Genomic DNA, 22,300 nt, shown 5'->3' with positions numbered 1-22,300 from the left:
TCAGCTTTTCCTTTATGTGCGAGGGGCAGTGACGGCGTTGGGCGCTGTGAGGTCAGATTACTTTTGACTCTACCGATAGTCACACTGACGCCAGGATATCCAACAAAGAACACTGATCCGTGCGTTAGTGTGAACAAAGTGTCTCACAAAACACGATAAACACTTATAGAGAAGTGTGATCAGCTTCTTTAGTGATATTGTGTGAACAATTACTGATGAACAGTGTAACAACGAGTGTTGTGATCCACCAGTGTAGTGCAACATTCTTCAAAGAACACTATTCATCAATCAACTCATCAGATATCCGGGCATAACTATGGGTCAGATACATATACCCAGGTAAGTGTTCTAACTCACGATGTACTACTATTGACTGTGCAGTTGAGTATAAGTTATGAGTTAGTCACTTATCATAAACACCGGTGATAAGTGGACCTTTGAGTCCACACAAGTAAGTGCATCAGCAATCAGTGAATGAAATATGCTGACATAACACCCCCTAGGGGTAATTTATAATCATACAAAATATACTTTTTCACCCCGTTAAGAAGTGGGTGAAACAACTTTTCAAGACCTCATCTGCAGGGGCGGCTGTGTGGACGATAGCTGTCTTATCAGCTAAGTACTCCCTATATTTAATCTTTAACCTTAGCTGGTAAACCATTTCTCAACAGCGCTTCCTTTATGTTCAGAGATGCCGAGTCATAGTTCAGATTGCAAAATGTAATGGTGCAGTAAGGACTTGGTACTTCACGCTACAAGAGCGGACAAAGAAAGTGAATCGCGCCTTACTGTCCCTCAAAGACAATCTCCATAAACAATAAACCTATTCAAAAGAAGTGTGTGCAGCTTCTTAATTATTGTGAGGTGAACAATAGACAAATCTTAATGCACAGTGTGTAAACAGCAAGTGTTGCGAATTCCTGATGGACTGGAAGACAGTGCAATATTCTTGAAAGAACATGTCTGCTTCAATCAAGACAGTGGATAACCGGGTGTATCTATGGGTCAGCTACAAATACCCAAATACATCTGATAAATATGATGTTGGTCAGGTCGGCTGCACAGCGGATATCTAATTCATGTTTTATTTGATGGTACCATTACCCGGTGATGGGTAGGCCATAGAGCCCACACCTGTACGTATAACTTCAGCAATCAGTTTCTGAGATATGCTGAATTACACCCCCTAGGGGTGATTATACTTATACCACCCATCATTATTAACAGCCCAAGTGTGGTTACATCGACGACTCCAAAAACTTTCTGGAAGTGGCTGCAAAACAGTGTAGTCGTCATCAAGCTAAGTCCGATTACAGTTCACTTATTATTATGACTTTCCTTGTTTGTATGCTAACCCCTAGAACTCAAATAACCCACACATAGGAGAGAGGAGCTTACAACGACGTTTCGTTTTGGACCGAAACGTCGTCGTAAGCTGCTCTTTCCTATGTGCTTGTTATTTGTGTATTCCAGTCACGGTATTGTGTCTTTTTCTTCTTTAAGGATAACATGAAGCTATAATAAGTGTATTTCATACACGTTCGCTATGAGGATGAGAAACAGTAAAGGTGCTACGACGCTATCTTGGAATACAAAACTAATTACTTTGCCGAAACTCGACTTTAAGAACATAAGAACATAAGAAAGAAGGAACACTGCAACAGGCCTACTGACCCATATGGAGCAGGTCCATGTCCCCCCCGGATTAGCCCAATGACCCACCCAGTCTGGTCACCTCCACTCAAGGATGGAGCACGGCACCAGACCCAGGTCCAACTCACACCCACTCACACCCACTCATGTATTTATCTAACCTATTTTTAAAACTACACAACGTTTTAGCCTCAATAACTGTACTTGGGAGTTTGTTCCACTCATCCACAACTCTATTACCAAACCAATGCTTTCCTATATCCTTCCTGAATCTGAATTTTTCCAGCTTGAAACCATTGCTGCGAATCCTGTCTTGGCTGGAAATTTTCAGCACACTATTTACATCCGCTCTATTTATTCCTCTTTTCCATTTATACACCTCGATCATATCCACCCTAATCTACGTCTTTCGAGAGAGTGCAGATTCAGGGCCCTTAGTCTATCCTCATAGGGATCATCTTTGTCATCCTCCTCTGTACGTTTTCCAGAGCATTTATATCCATTCTGTAATACAGTGACCAGAACTGAGCAGCATAATCAAAATGAGGCCTAACCAAGGATATTTAGAGTTGAAGAACAACCTGAGGACTTCTATTATTTATACTTCTAGATATGAAGCCAAGAATTCTGTTAGCTGTATTGCGAACACTAATGCACTGTTGGCTTGGTTTTAGATTACTGCTAACCAGAACTCCTAAATCCTTTTCGCAATCAGTAGTATTAAGATCTACATTATTTAGTTTATATGTGGCATGGTTATTTTCCTGTCCAACATTTAGAACTTTGCATTTGTCAATATTAAACTGCATCTGTCACTTCTCCGACCATTGCATCAGTCTATTCAAATCATCCTGGAATGCTCTATTGTCCTCATTAGAATGAATTGGACGGATTATTTTGGTGTCATCAGCAAATTTGCTTACGTCGCTATTTATTCCCTCATCTATGTCGTTTATGTAAATTGTGAACAACAACGGGCCCAACACTGACCCCTGAGGAACACCGCTTGTGACGTGCCCCCATTCTGATTTCTCCCCATTTATGAAAACTCTCTGCTGCCTATTTGTCAGCCATGCCTCTACCCAGGAAAAAATTTCTCCTCCTATTCCATGTGCCTTAACTTTCCTCAATAGCCTCTGATGTGGAACTCTATCGAAAACCTTACTGAAGTCCATATACACAATATCATATCCATGACCATGATCTACCTCCTCAAACACCTTAGTGAAAAAAGTTAGTAAATTCGTAAGACAGGAACGCCCCTTTGTAAAACCGTGTTGAGATTCACTAATCGATCTGTACCTATCAAGATGGCTACGAATTGCTTCGGCAATTGTTGATTCCATAAATTTTCCTACTATGGAGGTAAGGCTTATTGGTCTATAGTTCGAAGTCAAGGACCTGTCACCTGCCTTATAGATAGGTATTACATTTGCCATTTTCCACTTATCAGGCACTATGCCAGTTTGTAGTGATATGTTAAAAAGATTAGCCAAAGGTATGCTAAGTTCCTCTTTACATTCCTTTAACATCCTTGCAAACAGTTCATCAGGGCCTGGGGATTTGTTAGGTTTTAGTTTCTCTATTTGTCTGAGGACCATGTCATTAGTTACCGCAATCGTACATAGATTATTATCGTCCTGTTCTACATAATCTATTATTTCAGGGATATCGCTAGTATTTTCCTGGGTGAAAACTGAGAGGAAGTAGGCATTGAGAATTTCACACATATCCTTATCTCTGTCAGTGATCTGACCAGAGTTACTCTTAAGTGGGCCAATCTTGTCCCTAATCTTACTTCTGTATACCTGAAAGAACCCTTTTGGGTTAGTCTTTGAATCCCTTGCAACCTTAGCCTCATAACCCCTTTTTGTTTTTCTTATTCCTTCCTTTATTTCTCTCTTTAATTGAATATATTGATTTCTTAACTGCCCATCCCCTCTTTTGATACGCCTATATATGCCTCTCTTTTGACCAATGAGATGTTTTAATCTATTGTTCATCCATTTGGGATCATTTCTGTTAGATCTAATTTCCCTACTCAGAACAAAAGTTGTCTGGGCAGCTAGAACTATGCTCTGAAAAACGTCATATTGGCATCCAAGATCACCTACCTGTCCCATAATCAGGACATCCCAATTTAGCCCACCCAGGTAATTTTTCAGTCCCATGAAGTCGGCCAAGCGAAAGTCTGGGACAGAGATTTGATTGCAGTTATCTGGGTAATTCCATGAAACTATATTGAAACTAAATGATTTGTGATCGGTTTTCCCAAGCTCATCATTAACCTCAAGATTATTAATTAGTGAATCTTTCTTGGCAAGAACCAAGTCAAGCAGATTGTTTGCTGTAGTTGGTTCTGTCACAACCTGTTCTTAAAATCAATCCTGAACTGTATCAAGAAAGTCACTAGACTCAAGATTTCCTGTCATATTGTTCCAATCAATTTGTCTAAAGTTAAAATCTCCCATTAATTACTAACACAATTTGTGTTCTGTTTGATAGATTTCTGAATATCCATTTGCTTACTTTTCTTGATTTTTTTTATAAAGAATATCACACTATGGCCCCATTTGTTAAATGCCTTTGCAAAATCCGTGTAAAGTCAATTTAGCATATCAGTTTTCTTCCTTGACCAGTACACTAACAAACACATTAGCCAAACGTGATAAATGATTTTCGAAAATGGAGAAGCTGAAGTGAGACACTTATGCAACATATGGGAATGTATATATGTTGGTAAAATTACCGACAATATGTAAAGTAAAAGGACACAAGTGCAACTAATGTGACATTTTATTGTGGCAACGTTTCGCTCTACAGGTGCGGCTTAACGAAACTCCTGGAGAGCGAAACGTACTTACAATAAAATGTCACATTAGCTGCACTTGTGTCCTTTTACTTTACAACATATGGGAATCTTTACTGAAGAAACGTTTCGCCACACAGTGGCTTCATCAGTTTAATACAAAGCAGGAAGGTATAACGACAGGAGGAGTTTGAGGTAATCAGTCCCTCAGCATAAGTGTCTCAGTTCTTCAACTTATCGGTTTTCAAAACCGTTTATCACATCTGTCAGATACTGCAACATCATGGGATCTTGATACAAAGAATTCTTCAATACTTGCCCAACTTTCAGACGATGACCTATTTACACTAGTGGATGGTTCCACTATGGCCTTGCCTCCTCTTGCTTCCACTGACCTGACGACAGTATATGAGCCAGTTCTCTGGCACTATGCATACACGCCAGCATAAATACACAACATACACAATACAGCACATGCACTGTATACAGCAAACATACTAGAAAACACACACACTATACAACAGACACTACATAACAGCCCTTACGTTGGTTAATGATGGCGTCAACAAAAGAGTTCTCCTCGTCAGTGTGTATGGAGACCAGGTCGCTGCCTCGCACCTGACAATCCCACCTGGCTTCTTTGAAGTTGGCGAGGGAAGAGGCATCGTAGGAGTACCAGTAGCACCAGCCTGCGTGTGCCAGCCATCCGTCCTCACAACCCACACTGTGTGCTGCAACGGAGGACGACACACACGTCAACAGATAACACGGTGGCATTCAACAAGCTTGGATATGAAAACTGAGACACATGTGCAACATCTGGGTATCTTTATTGTAAACGTTTCGCCATCCAGTTTCTTCATCAATACAGATTCTAGGACATAATTTGAAAACAGTAGATCAATATACAAAAGATGACGTAATCAGTCCCTAAGTTCTACTGTCTTCAAATTATGTCCTAGAATTTGTACTAACAAAGCCACTGGATGGCGAAACGTCTACAATAAAGATACCCAAATGTTTCACATGTGTATAAGTTTTCATCCTGTCGGTGTTGTATACCATTCTTTTAGAAGCTTGGATATACCCAGAGTATACAAATAATTATTCCATATGAAAATTACATGTTGGGAGCCTTTCCTGTGCACGGTTACCTAAGTCAGTATGTGCAAATTATAAGGTGGGAACAACCATAATATATCGTATTTCATATGAGAACATTATAGCTAGAACACCAGCAATTTGCTGCTACTCTCTTTCCATATTAGAGTTAAATGATGGAAGCACCATTAGTATGCTGTTATCTTATTGTATATGAGAGTTACATTATTGGAACACCATCAACACACAGGTAGTTCTGTTTAAGGTAACAACTTCAGTACACGGCTACACAAATCTGTGAATTACATTGTGACAGCAATTACCTAAGAATGTTTCTTGCAGACAACTTCAAACAATAAACGCTGATGCGTCTATCGTTATGGAAGAACAAAAAAGTTTTCAGCTGGATAGATGCAAATTTGACAAATTTCTACCACAAATAAGAAAAAAAATTATTGCTCACTTCCGTGAGATAAATGGGACTGATTATTCTCATCGGCTTCAAACTTTCGGTGTCGGTACTTTTTGCTAAAGACGAAGAAATGCAATTTGCCAATTTTCGACGAGCTTCAAACTTTGGTATATCTTACTAAGAGGAAGACTCAGTTTAGTACCGGGCTGTGTAGGTACCATTTTCATTTCACTGGAGAAATTGGGATATTCGTTTCCATAGTTTGGAAGGATATCGCTCTAAATCATGAAGCTGAATTCTTCTCGAGGCTGAGGGACTGACTACCTCCAATTATTTCCTCAAGGTTGATGGACTAATAACATCTACCTTACCTGGCAACTACTCCTGCTGTCTACGATATATTCTCAGTATTTGACTGACGAAGCCTACTACGCAGGCGGAACGTTTCAACAATAAAGACACCCAACTGTTGCACATGTGTCTTAATCATCAAATTGACAGCATTTTATATCATTATAAACTGATAGATATTACTTAAATGAAGGTTCTGACTCTTATTTTCCGGCCAAACTATATTTTAATAGTTAATCTGTAAATGATTGATAGCTATTCCAGGAGGATTACTTATATATTTTTTATTGTTAAGTTACATTTATTTCCTCCCGGGAATCAAAAGAATTTTAAATAGAATAAAGTTTTGAAAATAAATCTGAAAATCAGTAGATATCACATGAAAGGTAATAACAACGGAGGCTAATTAGGTATCAACGGAGGCTACTTAGGTATCAACGGAGGCTACTTAGGTATTAACGGAGGCTACTTAGGTATTAACGGAGGCTACTTAGGTATTAACGGAGGCTACTTAGGTATTAACGGAGACTACTTAGGTATTAACGGAGGCTACTTAGGTATTAACGGAGGCTACTTAGGTATTAACGGAGGCTACTTAGGTATCAACGGAGGCTACTTAGGTATCAACGGAGGCTACTTAGGTATTAACGGAGGCTACTTAGGTATTAACGGAGGCTACTTAGGTATTAACGGAGGCTACTTAGGTATCAACGGAGGCTACTTAGGTATCAACGGAGGCTACTTAGGTATTAACGGAGGCTACTTAGGTATTAACGGAGGCTACTTAGGTATCAACGGAGGCTACTTAGGTATCAACGGAGGCTACTTAGGTATCAACGGAGGCTACTTAGGTATTAACGGAGGCTACTTAGGTATTAACGGAGGCTACTTAGGTATCAACGGAGGCTACTTAGGTATTAACGGAGGCTACTTAGGTATTAACGGAGGCTACTTAGGTATCACTTAGGTATTAACGGAGGCTACTTAGGTACGGAGGCTACTTAGGTATTAACGGAGGATACTTAGGTATCAACGGAGGCTACTTAGGTATTAACGGAGGCTACTTAGGTATCAACGGAGGCTACTTAGGTATTAACGGAGGCTACTTAGGTATTAACGGAGGCTACTTAGGTATCAACGGAGGCTACTTAGGTATCAACGGAGGCTACTTAGGTATTAACGGAGGCTACTTAGGTATTAACGGAGGCTACTTAGGTATCAACGGAGGCTACTTAGGTATTAACAGAGGCTACTTAGGTATTAACGGAGGCTACTTAGGTATCAACGGAGGCTACTTAGGTATCAACGGAGGCTACTTAGGTATCAACGGAGGCTACTTAGGTATTAACGGAGGCTACTTAGGTATCAACGGAGGCTACTTAGGTATCAATGGAGGCTACTTAGGTATCAACGGAGGCTACTTAGGTATCAACGGAGGCTACTTAGGTATTAACGGAGGCTACTTAGGTATCAACGGAGGCTACTTAGGTATTAACGGAGGCTACTTAGGTATTAACGGAGGCTACTTAGGTATCAACGGAGGCTACTTAGGTATCAACGGAGGCTACTTAGGTATTAACGGAGGCTACTTAGGTATCAACGGAGGCTACTTAGGTATCAACGGAGGCTACTTAGGTATCAACGGAGGCTACTTAGGTATCAACGGAGGCTACTTAGGTATCAACGGAGGCTACTTAGGTATCAACGGAGGCTACTTAGGTATTAACGGAGGCTACTTAGGTATCAACGGAGGCTACTTAGGTATCAACGGAGGCTACTTAGGTATCAACGGAGGCTACTTAGGTATCAACGGAGGCTACTTAGGTATCAACGGAGGCTACTTAGGTATCAACGGAGGCTACTTAGGTATCAACGGAGGCTACTTAGGTATCTACTTACAACGGAGGATACTTAGGTATCAACGGAGGTTAGGTATCAACGGAGGCTACTTAGGTATCAACGGAGGCTACTTAGGTATCAACGGAGGCTACTTAGGTATCAACGGAGGCTACTTAGGTATCAACGGAGGCTACTTAGGTATCAACGGAGGCTACTTAGGTATCAACGGAGGCTACTTAGGTATCAACGGAGGCTACTTAGGTATCAACGGAGGCTACTTAGGTATCAACGGAGGCTATCAACGGAGGCTACTTAGGTATCAACGGAGGCTACCTAGGTATCAACGGAGGCTACTTAGGTATCAACGGAGGCTACTTAGGTACCAACGGAGGCTACTTAGGTATCAACGGAGGCTACTTAGGTATCAACGGAGGCTACTTAGGTACCAACGGAGGCTACTTAGGTACCAACGGAGGATACTTAGGTATTAACGGAGGCTACTTAGGTATCAACGGAGGATACTTAGGTATCAACGGAGGCTACTTAGGTATCAACGGAGGCTAACAACGGAGGCTACTTAGGTATCAACGGATCAACGGCTACTTAGGTATCAACTTAGAGGAGGCTACTTAGGTACCAGCGGAGGCTACTTCGGTATTAACGGAGGCTACTTAGGTATTAACGGAGGCTACTTAGGTATCAACGGAGGCTACTTAGGTATCAACGGAGGCTACTTAGGTATCAACGGAGGCTACTTAGGTATTAACTTAGGTATTAGGTATCAACGGAGGCTACCTAGGTATCAACGGAGGCTACTTAGGTATCAACGGAGGCTACTTAGGTACAACAACGGAGGCTAATTAGGTATCAACGGAGGCTACTTAGGTATCAACGGAGGCTACTTAGGTATCAACGGAGGCTACTTATGTACCAACGGAGGCTACTTAGGTATCAACGGAGGCTACTTAGGTATCAACGGAGGCTACTTAGGTATCAACGGAAGCTACTTAGGTACCAACGGAGGCTACTTAGGTATCAACGGTAGGCTACTTAGGTATCAACGGAGGCTACTTAGGTACCAACGGAGGCTACTTAGCTACCAACGGAGGCTACTTAGGTATCAACGGAGGATACTTAGGTACCAACGGAGGCTACTTAGGTATTAACGGAGGCTACTTAGGTATCAACGGAGGATACTTAGGTATCAACGGAGGCTACTTAGGTATTAACGGAGGCTACTTAGGTATCAACGGAGGCTACTTCGGTACTACTTAGGTATTAACGGAGGCTACTTAGGATCAACGGAGGATACTTAGGTATCAACGGAGGCTACTTAGGTATTAACGGAGGCTACTTAGGCTTAGGTACCAACGGAGGCTACTACTTAGGTACCAACGGAGGCTACTTAGGTATCAACGGAGGCTACCTAGGTATCAACGGAGGCTACTTAGGTACCAACGGAGGCTACTTAGGTATCAACGGAGGCTACTTAGGTATCAACGGAGGCTACTTAGGTATCAACGGAGGCTACTTAGGTATCAACGGAGGCTACTTAGGTATCAACGGAGGCTACTTAGGTATCAACGGAGGCTACTTAGGTATCAACGGAGGCTACTTAGGTATCAACGGAAGCTACTTAGGTACCAACGGAGGCTACTTAGGTATCAACGGAGGCTACTTAGGTATCAACGGAGGCTACTTAGGTACCAACGGAGGCTACTTAGCTACCAACGGAGGCTACTTAGGTACCAACGGAGGCTACTTAGGTATTAACGGAGGCCACTTAGGTATTAACGGAGGCTACTTAGGTATCAACGGAGGATACTTAGGTACCAACGGAGGCTACTTAGGTATTAACGGAGGCTACTTAGGTATCAACGGAGGATACTTAGGTATCAACGGAGGCTACTTAGGTATCAACGGAGGCTACTTAGGTACCAACGGAGGCTACTTAGGTACCAACGGAGGCTAATTAGGTATTAACGGAGGCTACTTGGGTATTAACGGAGGCTACTTAGGTATCAACGGAGGATACGTAGGTACCAACGGAGGCTACTTAGGTATTAACGGAGGCTACTTAGGTATCACCGGAGGATACTTAGGTATCAACGGAGGCTACTTAGGTATTAACGGAGGCTACTTAGGTACCAACGGAGGCTACTTAGGTACCAACGGAGGCTACTTAGGTATTAACGGAGGCTACTTAGGTATCAACGGAGGATACTTAGGTATCAACGGAGGCTACTTAGGTATTAACGGAGGCTACTTAGGTATCAACAGAGGCTACTTAGGTATCAACAGAGGCTACTTAGGTATCAACGGAGGCTACTTAGGTATTAACGGAGGCTACTTAGGTATTAACGGAGGCTACTTAGGTATTAACGGAGGCTACTTAGGTATTAACGGAGGCTACTTAGGTATCAACGGAGGCTACTTAGGTATCAACGGAGGATACTTAGGTATCAACGTAGGCTACTTAGGTATCAACGGAGGCTACTTAGGTATCAACAGAGGCTACTTAGGTATCAACGGAGGATATTTAGGTATCAACGGAGGCTACTTAGGTAACAACGGAGGCTACTTAGGTATCAACGGAGGCTACTTAGGTATCAACGGAGGATACTTAGATATCAACGGAGGTTACTTAGGTATCAACGGAGGCTACTTAGGTATCAACGGAGGCTACTTAGGTATCAACGGAGGCTACTTAGGTATCAACGGAGGCTACTTAGGTATCAACGGAGGCTACTTAGGTATCAACGGAGGCTACTTAGGTATCAACGGAGGCTACTTAGGTATCAACGGAAGCTACTTAGGTATCCCCGAAGGTGGACCTCCAAATAGTTGCCAGAATTCTTTTGTCTTCCTCCATCTTTTCGTGATATTTTTTTTTGCACAATACTAAATGGCCTCATTCGATCTCCTTCAAATTTTCGATGGTGGTTCACGGTAATTATCTCGGTCAATATTCTAGGAACAACTGGCCCGCACAGGTTCCCTATGACCGAAGTTGTTGAAGCCATTCTCCTGGCAGAATTCCGATAATCTTCAAAATCCTCTGCTGTATAGCTCCAAATGTTTACAAAAAAGGTGCTTCCCAAATTACCAGCGGCGGAGAGTGAAATTCAGGTGTGTGGGCGCACACACACATGTTAAATTTATCTGTAAAACGTTAAATCGGCTTTAATATTAAACAGTTGATGTGACTTAGGGCCAGGATGGTACCCATTAAGTTTAGCTTGTGTCTGGGGGTAAATATGCCAGTGTACTAAATTAGTTTATAAAACTTGGAGTTGGTGTAATCAGTGAAATAACTGGGGAATGACTCTTCTGATCGGCTTCAAATTTTTAGCTATGTTGTGTATTCTGGAAAGCAAAGTTGGTGTTGTTACTGAGTTGACTAAGTCCCAGTTTGCCAGTTTTATTAAATAATGATACTGATTCCCATTCAATAACTACAGAATGTCTGGTGTTATTGACTGTTGTTTTACATAAGAAGATAAACTGGAAGTTTAAACTGGAAGTTTAAACTGGAAGTTTAAAATATTTAGATCAAAATTTGTAACTGTATTGAAATCGTTAAAAAAAAAAGCGTGGACTTTTTCAATTCACAGAAAATTCTAAAGAATGTCTCACGAAATCGTAATGACATGATTGCAAACAAACCATACCACGGGCGGGGATAGAACCCGCGATCAGAGAGTCTCAAAACTCCAGAATGCCTTTTCTGAGAGGCTTCAAACTTTCAGTGTTGATGAGCTTTCACTTTGAACAACGTAAATTTTTAATTGCCATTTTTATTAAGAAAAAGTCTATGTATTAACTGTTGTGTCCGGCTTCAAATATTCAACAATTGGTGTTACTTTGGTTTAATTATTTTGTTTAATTATCTGTCAATTTTATTGACTCTTTAAAAATTTGGGAAATAAAACTACCTACTGATAGTTTTTTTCCTCACGTAATTGTTAAGCAGAAAAATTCGGAAATATTCAAAACCTCAGTGTCTTAGCGTTTATAGTTTCCACGAGTTTAGTGACGCATCTAAAACTTGAGTCTAGCATAAGAAGGGTCGAACCTGGAAAAAGTTTTCATAAAAATGATTTTGGTGTCGCTTGACGTAGAATTATGTCTCAGTCACATTTAAAACCGCCATCAGTTAACTTTTTTTGCTTAAAAAATTACAGAGATTTTAAATATGGATCCTCTAAGACTGTTTTATTTTCGCTTAAAAGAATTGACACTGTCTTTATGCTCTCTTTACGTCTTCACAACATCAGTTTAGTCAACAATAACCATGACAGGTTCAGTGTTGTTGCAGGATTCACCTCGACAATATGCTCACGCCATTTTACATTTAAAAAAAAAATGTGAGACGTGGATTCTTTCTTGTTTTCATGCTCTTGCAGCGAATAAATTTTAGGACTTTTGATGGCACTGCATGTTTATCAGTCACGATAAAGATGCATGCGTGTACTATCTGGCAGCTTGGAGGTGGATGCTCAAGGTGTGGTAAGGGGCAGCAAGTTCAATGTGTAACAATTTAAGTGGTTCCATTCAGCTGTTCTTGACCATCATTGTCTGGTACACCTTCGAGTTGTGAGTGAACCTTGCCTACTGCAGCCATAAAGTTTACAAAACAAAAGAAGAAGAATTCTCGCATCACTAACTTCTGCTGTTGTCTTGTCTCACGTGTTGATAGTGCTTGACAAACCTTGTACGTCTGTGAACTTCTTCTGCTGTCTCCTTAAGTATGTCTTTCCTTGACCGTATGTTGCTGGTGTAGTGTTGCTGGTGTAGTGTTGCTGGTGTAGAGTTGCAGCCACTCCAAGCATGAATGAATAAGATGTGTTTCCGTATCTCTATAAGCACTCTGTCGTAGCTTCCTTCATTCTGTACATTTCCCTGCCTTTGATCGCATGCTTTTCTTCCTGAGCAAGATATCAGCCTTACAAGTATCCCAGTGGTAGAGCAACATGAATACGTCGGTGTCTTCTGCAGCACCAGTAACGGGCTGTTCATTACAGGCAAATTCCAGTACTGTTGACACGATTAATGTGTGAACATCGCCACTGCTGATATTACACTATGACCTCGGACGTGAAGGTGCTTTGCAAGGTGCCTGATCAACTGTAGACAGAAATAGGGAATAATATCACCATCATCCTCAAATTGATGGGTCTAGTTGAACCACCTGCTTGTCCACTTTTAGTCACGGTTTCAGTTAATTAAATATACACACCATCTTACTTTTCTTGATGGTTCCACCACTCACAGGTTTATTGTCCATGCTGCACCGTATCTCAAAGTTCACCTTCTCAGTTTGATCACAGCTCATACCGTCATCTTCAGTATGTGCTAAACCATTAACCAGAGATCGAAGTTCAGGAAATCCACTATCACATGGAGTGTACTTCTGCAACCAGTCTTTGTTTCCTGTCTCTCAGAGCTTGCTCTCAATTGCTATACCAAATTCCTTTTGCGGGAGAGCTTGTAGTGTGTTGTCCGCCAGTCAGTGATGACATTTTTTTTTTCTTATTCACCGGTATTCTCCCGACCCGGATCTTTTCCAAGTAGTGGTGACCCGGCCTTGGCTCCCTATCTCGGGAGTACCTCGAGACCTAAGTCTCCCATGGAAGGAGGTACAAGTACCCCCTCATCTTCGGGACCAAGTGTCCCCAGGCTTAGCCACATTGCATTGCGAATTATTGCAGAACCGTGCATAATGTACATCAACTGTTGTCAAACATTTTCCGTCAAGCTTCAACCTCTGATGAGGACACCACGGCTTTTCAAAGACCTTTTATGATGTCTTCAATCACAAAGTCAGTTCAAAGTCACTGTATAGTCTCTCACACCGCACAATGTGACAGTCTTCCTCAGAAAAATAAGAGAGACGCAAGATACATTTGCACTAGTTTTTGTATCTTTATTGTCGAAACGTTTCGCCTTCACGGTAGGCTTCTTCAGTTGAATGCAGAGGAGACAGCAGAAACTGTGGAGAGGTAAAGATGATGTGATCAGTCCATCACCCTGACGAGGAAGTCATCTCCATAGTCACTGTTTCAAACAATAGAACTGAACTCTATGGGATACGAAGATACCTTCGTCGAGTTGCAAAGCGACCAAAACACATTCAGATATTTATATATTTGGGAGCATTAGAAACTTATGAAATGGTAGGTAATGTTGATCCAACGAGTTGGGCCCTTGGGCCAAGAGCTCTTCACCAGTATCAAGGTATCCCCCGCCAGCTGAAGGGGTACATGTAACTCTCTGTTTTGGAAGAAGAGTACCTGCAGAGGAGTGTTAGAGGTAGGAGGTACTATCAAACATTTTATATCCAATAGACATATCGTATTTCCCGGCATATAAGGCGCGCTTTTTCCATAATTCTTGGCAAATTATCCTGCGCCTTATATAATTAAGGTCAGGGTCAAGGGTAAACTTTTGGTTACGCTGTAGCAGCTGTTTACTTACGTTACTTTACAATCTCTTGGAAACATAGTCTAATATATCTTATATACTCGTGTGCCTTATATGCCGGAAAATACGGTATTTGTTTACCTTAGGAATAGAGGATGTAGACCCAGACATTCTCTTCCATTCTATAGACATGTGCTTCTTGAAAGACTGAGTGAATGTCCTACTCAACATGGTGAATGTCAACACTTACTAGGGAAGAGCTCGCAGCCGAAGTTCTTGATTGATTCACAAGGAATGTTTCTCCACCTGAAGCTGTAGTCGCTGCTGGTGTCGTTAGTCATGACGACACACTGATCCGTCTCAACGCTATCAGGTTCATTAGTGTCCCACATGGAGAAGTCAGTGTCCTGGCCGTCAGACCAGGTCCAGTTTGTGAGTTGATTGTATGTAAGACCGAGCCAGGTACCATCACTGGCATTCTTCATCAGTTCTGTCAAGATTAGGTAAGACCTTTATGGAAGGCTCACATCTACACACACACACACTGCCTGGTCACACACACACACACACACACTGCCTGGTCACACACACACACACACAGATATCGAGGACATCACATACGAAAGACCCCTTGGGGCCAGCGACCATGTGGTTTTAAGCTTCGAATACACAGTAGAGCTACAAGTGGAGGGAGAAGCAGGAAGGCCAGGACGAATGAAGCCAAACTACAAGAAAGGGGACTACACAGGAATGAGGAACTACCTGAACGGGGTTCAGTGGGACAGAGAACTGGCAGGGAAGCCAGTTAATGAGATGATGGAATATGTAGCAACAAAATGCAAGGAGGCTGAGGAGAGGTTTGTACCCAAGGGTAACAGGAATAATGAAAAAGCCAGGATGAGCCCATGGTTTACCCAAAGGTGCAGGGAGGCAAAAACCAAGTGTGCTAGGGAATGGAAGAAATATAGAAGGCAAAGGACCCAGGAGAATAAGGAGACCAGCCGTAGAGCCAGAAACGAATATGCACAGATAAGAAGGGAGGCCCAAAGACAATATGAAAATGACATAGCAGCGAAAGCCAAATCTGACCCAAAACTGTTGTACAGCCACATCAGGAGGAAAACAACAGTCAAGGACCAGGTAATCAGGCTAAGGAAGGAAGGAGGAGAGTCAACAAGAAATGACCGTGAAGTATGTGAAGAACTCAACAAGAGATTCAAAGAAGTGTTCACAGAGGAGACAGAAGGGACTCCAGAAAGACGGAGAGGTGGGGCACACCACCAAGTGCTGGACACAGTGCACACAACCGAGGAAGAAGTGAAGAGGCTTCTGAGTGAGCTAGATACCTCAAAGGCAATGGGGCCAGATAACATCTCCCCATGGGTATTGAGAGAGGGAGCAGAGGTGCTATGTGTACCCCTAACAACAATATTTAATACATCTATCGAAACAGGGAGATTGCCTGAGGCATGGAAGACAGCAAATGCAGTCCCAATCTTTAAAAAAGGAGACAGACATGAAGCATTAAACTACAGACCAGTGTCACTGACATGTATAGTATGCAAAATCATGGAGAAGATTATCAGGAGAAGAGTGGTGGAACACCTAGAAAGGAACGATCTCATCAACAGCAGCCAACATGGTTTCAGGGACGGGAAATCCTGTGTCACAAACCTACTGGAGTTCTATGACATGGTGACAGCAGTAAGACAAGAGAGAGAGGGGTGGGTGGATTGCATTTTCTTGGACTGTAAGAAGGCGTTTGACACAGTTCCACACAAGAGATTGGTGCAAAAACTGGAGGACCAAGCAGGGATAACAGGGAAGGCACTACAATGGATCAGGGAATACTTGTCAGGAAGACAGCAGCGAGTCATGGTACGTGGCGAGGTGTCAGAGTGGGCACCTGTGACCAGCGGGGTCCCGCAGGGGTCAGTCCTAGGACCAGTGCTGTTTCTGGTATTTGTGAACGACATGACGGAAGGAATAGACTCTGAGGTGTCCCTGTTTGCAGATGACGTGAAGTTGATGAGAAGAATTCACTCGATCGAAGACCAGGCAGAACTACAAAGGGATCTGGACAGGCTGCAGACCTGGTCCAGCAATTGGCTCCTGGAGTTCAATCCCACCAAGTGCAAAGTCATGAAGATTGGGGAAGGGCAAAGAAGACCGCAGACGGAGTACAGTCTAAGGGGCCAGAGACTACAAACCTCACTCAAGGAAAAAGATCTTGGGGTGAGTATAACACCAGGCACATCTCCTGAAGCGCACATCAACCAAATAACTGCTGCAGCATATGGGCGCCTGGCAAACCTCAGAACAGCATTCCGACATCTTAATAAGGAATCATTCAGGACCCTGTACACCGTGTACGTTAGGCCCATATTGGAGTATGCGGCACCAGTTTGGAACCCACACCTAGCCAAGCACGTGAAGAAACTAGAGAAAGTGCAAAGGTTTGCAACAAGACTAGTCCCAGAGCTAAGAGGTATGTCCTACGAGGAGAAGTTAAGGGAAATCAACCTGACGACACTGGAGGACAGGAGAGATAGGGGGGACATGATAACGACATACAAAATACTGAGAGGAATTGACAAGGTGGACAAAGACAGGATGTTCCAGAGATTGGACACAGTAACAAGGGGACACAGTTGGAAGCTGAAGACACAGATGAATCACAGGGATGTTAGGAAGTATTTCTTCAGCCACAGAGTAGTCAGTAAGTGGAATAGTTTGGGAAGCGATGTAGTGGAGGCAGGATCCATACATAGCTTTAAGCAGAGGTATGATAAAGCTCACGGCTCAGGGAGAGTGACCTAGTAGCGATCAGTGAAGAGGCGGGGCCAGGAGCTCGGACTCGACCCCCGCAACCTCAACTAGGTGAGTACAACTAGGTGAGTACACACACTGCCTGGTCACACACACACACACACACACACTGCCTGGTCACACACACACTGCTTGGTCACACATACACACACTGCCTAGTCAAACACATACTGCCTGGTCACACATACACTGCCTAGTCACACACACGCTGCCTGGTCACACATACACTGATTGGTCACACACACACACTGCCTGGTCACACATACACTGCCTGGTCATACATACACTGCCTGGTCACACACACACACACTGCCTGGTCACACATGCACTGCCTGGTCACACTTACACACACTGCCTGGTCACATACACACTGCCTGGTCACACATACACTGCCTGGTCACAAACACACTGCCTGGTCACACATACACTGTCTGGTCACACACACACACTGCCTGGTCAAACACACACTGCCTGGTCACACTTGCACTGCCTGGTCACACATACACTGCCTGGACACACACACACTGCCTGGTCACACATACAATGCATGGTCACACACACACTGCCTGGTCACACACACACTGCCTGGTCACACATACACTGCCTGGTCACACACACACTGCCTGGTCACACACACACTGCCTGGTCACACATACACTGCCTGGTCACACACACACTGCCTGGACACACACACACTGCCTGGTCACACATACACTGCAGGGTCACACACACACTGCCTGGTCACACACACACTGCCTGGTCACACATACACTGCCTGGTCACACACACACTGCCTGGTCACACACACACTGCCTGGTGACACATACACTGCCTGGTCACACACACACTGCCTGGTCACACACACACTGCCTGGATACACACACACACTGCCTGGTCACACACACACTGCCTGGTCACATACACTGTCTGGTCACACACACACTGCCTGGACACTCACACACTGCATGGTCACACATACACTGCCTGGTCACACACACACTGAATGGTCACACACACTGCCTGGACACACATACACTGCCTGGTCACACACACACTGCCTGGTCACACACACACTGCCTGGTCACATACACACTGCCTGGTCACACACACACTGCCTGGTCACACACACACTGCCTGGTCACATACACTGCCAGGACACACATACACTGCCTGGTCACACACACACTGCCTGGTCACACACACACACTGACTGGTCACATACACACTGCCTGGTCACACATACACTGCCTGGACACACATACACTGCCTGGTCACACACACACTGCCTGGACACACACACACTGCCTGGTCACACATACACTGCATGGTCACACACACACTGCCTGGTCACACACACACTGCCTGGTCACACATACACTGCCTGGTCACACACACACTGCCTGGTCACACACACACTGCCTGGTCACACATACACTGCCTGGTCACACACACACTGCCTGGTCACACACACACTGCCTGGATACACACACACACTGCCTGGTCACACACACACACTGCCTGGTCACACACACACTGCCTGGATACACACACACACTGCCTGGTCACACACATACACTGCCTGGTCACACACACACTGTCTGGTCACACACACACTGCCTGGACACTCACACACTGCATGGTCACACATACACTGCCTGGTCACACACACACTGAATGGTCACATACATTGCCTGGACACACATACACTGCCTGGTCACACACACACTGCCTGGTCACACACACACTGCCTGGTTACATACACACTGCCTGGTCACACACACACTGCCTGGTCACACACACACTATCTGGTCACATACACTGCCAGGACACACATACACTGCCTGGTCACACACACACTGCCTGGTCACACACACACACTGACTGGTCACATACACACTGCCTGGTCACACATACACTGCCTGGACACACATACACTGCCTGGTCACACACACACTGCCTGGACACACACACACTGCCTGGTCACACATACACTGCATGGTCACACACACACTGAATGGTCACATACACTGCCTGGACACACATACACTGCCTGGTCACACACACACTGCCTGGTCACACACACACTGCCTGGTCACATACACACTGCCTGGTCACACACACACTGCCTGGTCACACACACACTGCCTGGTCACATACACTGCCAGGACACACACACACTGCCTGGTCACACACACACAGCCTGGTTACACATACACTGCTTGGTCACACACACACTGCCTGGTCACACACACACTGTCTGGACACACACACACTGCCTGGTCACACACACACTGCCTGGAAACACACACACACTGCCTGGTCACACACACACTGCCTGGACACACACACACTGCTTGGTCACACACACACACTGCCTGGTCACACACACACTGCCTGGTCACATACACTGCCTGGTCACACATACACTGCCTGGTCACACACACACTGCCTGGTCACACACACACTGCCTGGTCACATTCACTGCCTGGACACACATACACTGCCTGGTCACACACACACTGCCTGGTCACACACACTGCCTGGTCACATACACTGCGTGGACACACAAACACTGCCTGGACACACACACACACACACACACACACACACTGCCTGGTCACACACTGCCTGGACACACATACACTGCCTGGTCACACACACACTGCCTGGTCACACACACACTGCCTGGTCACACACACACTGCCTGGTCGCATACACTGCCTGGACACACATACATTGCCTGGTCACACACACACTGCCTGGTCACACACACACACTGCCTGGTCACACACACACACTGCCTGGTCACATACAGTGCCTGGACACACATACACTGCCTGGTCACACACACACTGCCTGGTCACACACACACACTGCCTGGTCACACACACACACAATGCCTGGTCACACACACACACTGCCTGGTCACACACACACTGCCTGGTCACACACATACACTGCCTCGTCACACACACACTGCCTGGTCACACACACACACTGCCTGGTCACACACACACACTGCCTGGTCACATACACTGCCTGGTCACACATACACTGCCTGGACACACATACGCTGCCTAGTCACACACACACACACACACTAACCTAACCTAACCTTAGGTAAGGTTAGGTTAGGTTAGGTAAGGTTAGGTTAGGTTATGTTAGGTTAGGTTAAGTTAGGTTAAGTTAGGTAAGGTTAGGTTAGGTTAGGTTACGTTACGTTACGTTACTTTAGGTAAGGTTAGGTTAGGTTAGGTTACGTTACGTTAGGTAAGGTTAGGTTAGGTTAGGTAAGGTTAGGTTAGGTTATGTTAGGTTAGGTTAAGTTATGTTAAGTTAGGTAAGGTTAGGTTAGGTTAGGTTAGTTTAGGTTAGGTAAGGTTAGGTTAGGTTAGGTTAGGTAAGGTTAGGTTAGGTTGGGTTAGGTTAGGCTAGGTAAGGTTAGGTTAGGTAAGCTTAGGTTAGGTTAGGTTAGGTTAGGTTAGGTTAGGTTAGGTGCATATATATATATATATATATATATATATATATATATATATATATATATATATATATATATATATATATATATATATATATATATATATATATATATATATATATATATATATACATATATATATATATATATATATATATATATATATATATATATATATATATATATATATATATATATATATATATATGTCGTGCCGAATATGTAAAACTGGTCAATTAGCAAGAACTCATTTAAAATTAAGTCCTTTCTAAAATTTTCTCTTATACGTTTAAAGATATTTTTTTTCATGCATATTGATGTAAAAATTTTGCACCAAAAGAATCTTAGAAAACTTACCTAACCTTATTATAACAAGAACAATTTATTTTAGCCTAACCCAACTAAATATATTTTAGATTTGTTTACAATAATTTAATTCTAAACAAACACAGTGAAATATATTTTTTTCGTTAGGTTCAGAATGATTTTGGCGAAATTATTGCATACACAAATTTTCGCTTGTCCTATATGGCAAGATGAACGTTGCTATTTAAGCCAAGATCGCAAGTTCTGCCTATTCGGCACGACATATAGTGTACATTTATGCACAAGCATACATATACACGTATACATAATTTTATTGTTTGTTGCATTATTCCCTTTGTTTGCGTTTAGGTAGAGTGGGCTGAGCTGATGGAATGCGGGGATATATTTCTGGGATCGTGTAGCCATTCATTATTAGGTGTAAATAAAATTAACTCATTTATTTATATATAAGATCTTATAATGTCGTAATACTTGTACTTAATAAATACAATGACTCATGTGATCTGCCCTTACTTGTTGCTCCCACTACTACGGAGTTTCTACCACTGAGTAGACTTTCCTGCTCTCTCTTACGCTTCCTTGCCCATTATTTAGGCCTTTTGTTATGTTGTTAATTGAATTACCACATATCAACGAAGGATCGATCCCCCGACGCTCTCATACACTCTCATTTTTATATATTGTTTCGTTTTAACGAAGTATGAAATGTTCTTTATAAACCCAGAGATTGTTCTCTGTTGTTACTCATCACTCACCACCAAAGAAAGTGTTTTCCTCCACTGAGTGGATGCTGACGAGGTCGGCTGCCTCGTCCCATTGTTTACACCTGCTGCGGGAGTTGCTCCATGTGTCCTCCTGCTGGCTCGGGTAGTAACATCTCCTCTCAGAGTATGTGGATTCCTCTGGACAAGTTTCTGTCATGTATCACCCAAACTATTATTAAATGATTAACTTGATCATTTCTCAATGCTGTGAAAACTTATTATTAATAAAAAAATCAATTAGAATAAGATATAATTCATAGTTTTAAAAAAAGAATAATTCACAGCTAATCCACAATTTGGGGAAGCAA

General features: G+C 43.3%; 1 protein-coding gene across 3 annotated transcripts in view; it reads right to left on the bottom strand.

Annotated features, from left to right (window-relative positions):
- LOC128702627 (macrophage mannose receptor 1) overlaps positions 1 to 22,300 on the bottom strand; it is a 199,929-nt gene that overhangs the window by 75,819 nt on the left and 101,810 nt on the right. For all 3 annotated transcript variants that reach the window (XM_070099923.1, XM_070099922.1, XM_070099921.1), the window contains 3 exons: positions 21,984 to 22,142; positions 14,842 to 15,081; positions 5,011 to 5,196 (listed from right to left, as the gene is read on the bottom strand). In XM_070099923.1, coding sequence (XP_069956024.1) covers positions 5,011 to 5,196; positions 14,842 to 15,081; positions 21,984 to 22,142 — 585 coding nt within the window. The remainder of the gene's footprint in view (positions 1 to 5,010; positions 5,197 to 14,841; positions 15,082 to 21,983; positions 22,143 to 22,300) is intronic.

The sequence above is a fragment of the Cherax quadricarinatus genome, chromosome 70 (assembly GCF_038502225.1).
Source record: "Cherax quadricarinatus isolate ZL_2023a chromosome 70, ASM3850222v1, whole genome shotgun sequence".
NCBI lineage: Eukaryota > Metazoa > Arthropoda > Malacostraca > Decapoda > Parastacidae > Cherax > Cherax quadricarinatus.
This window is presented reverse-complemented; position numbering and strand designations above follow the sequence as displayed.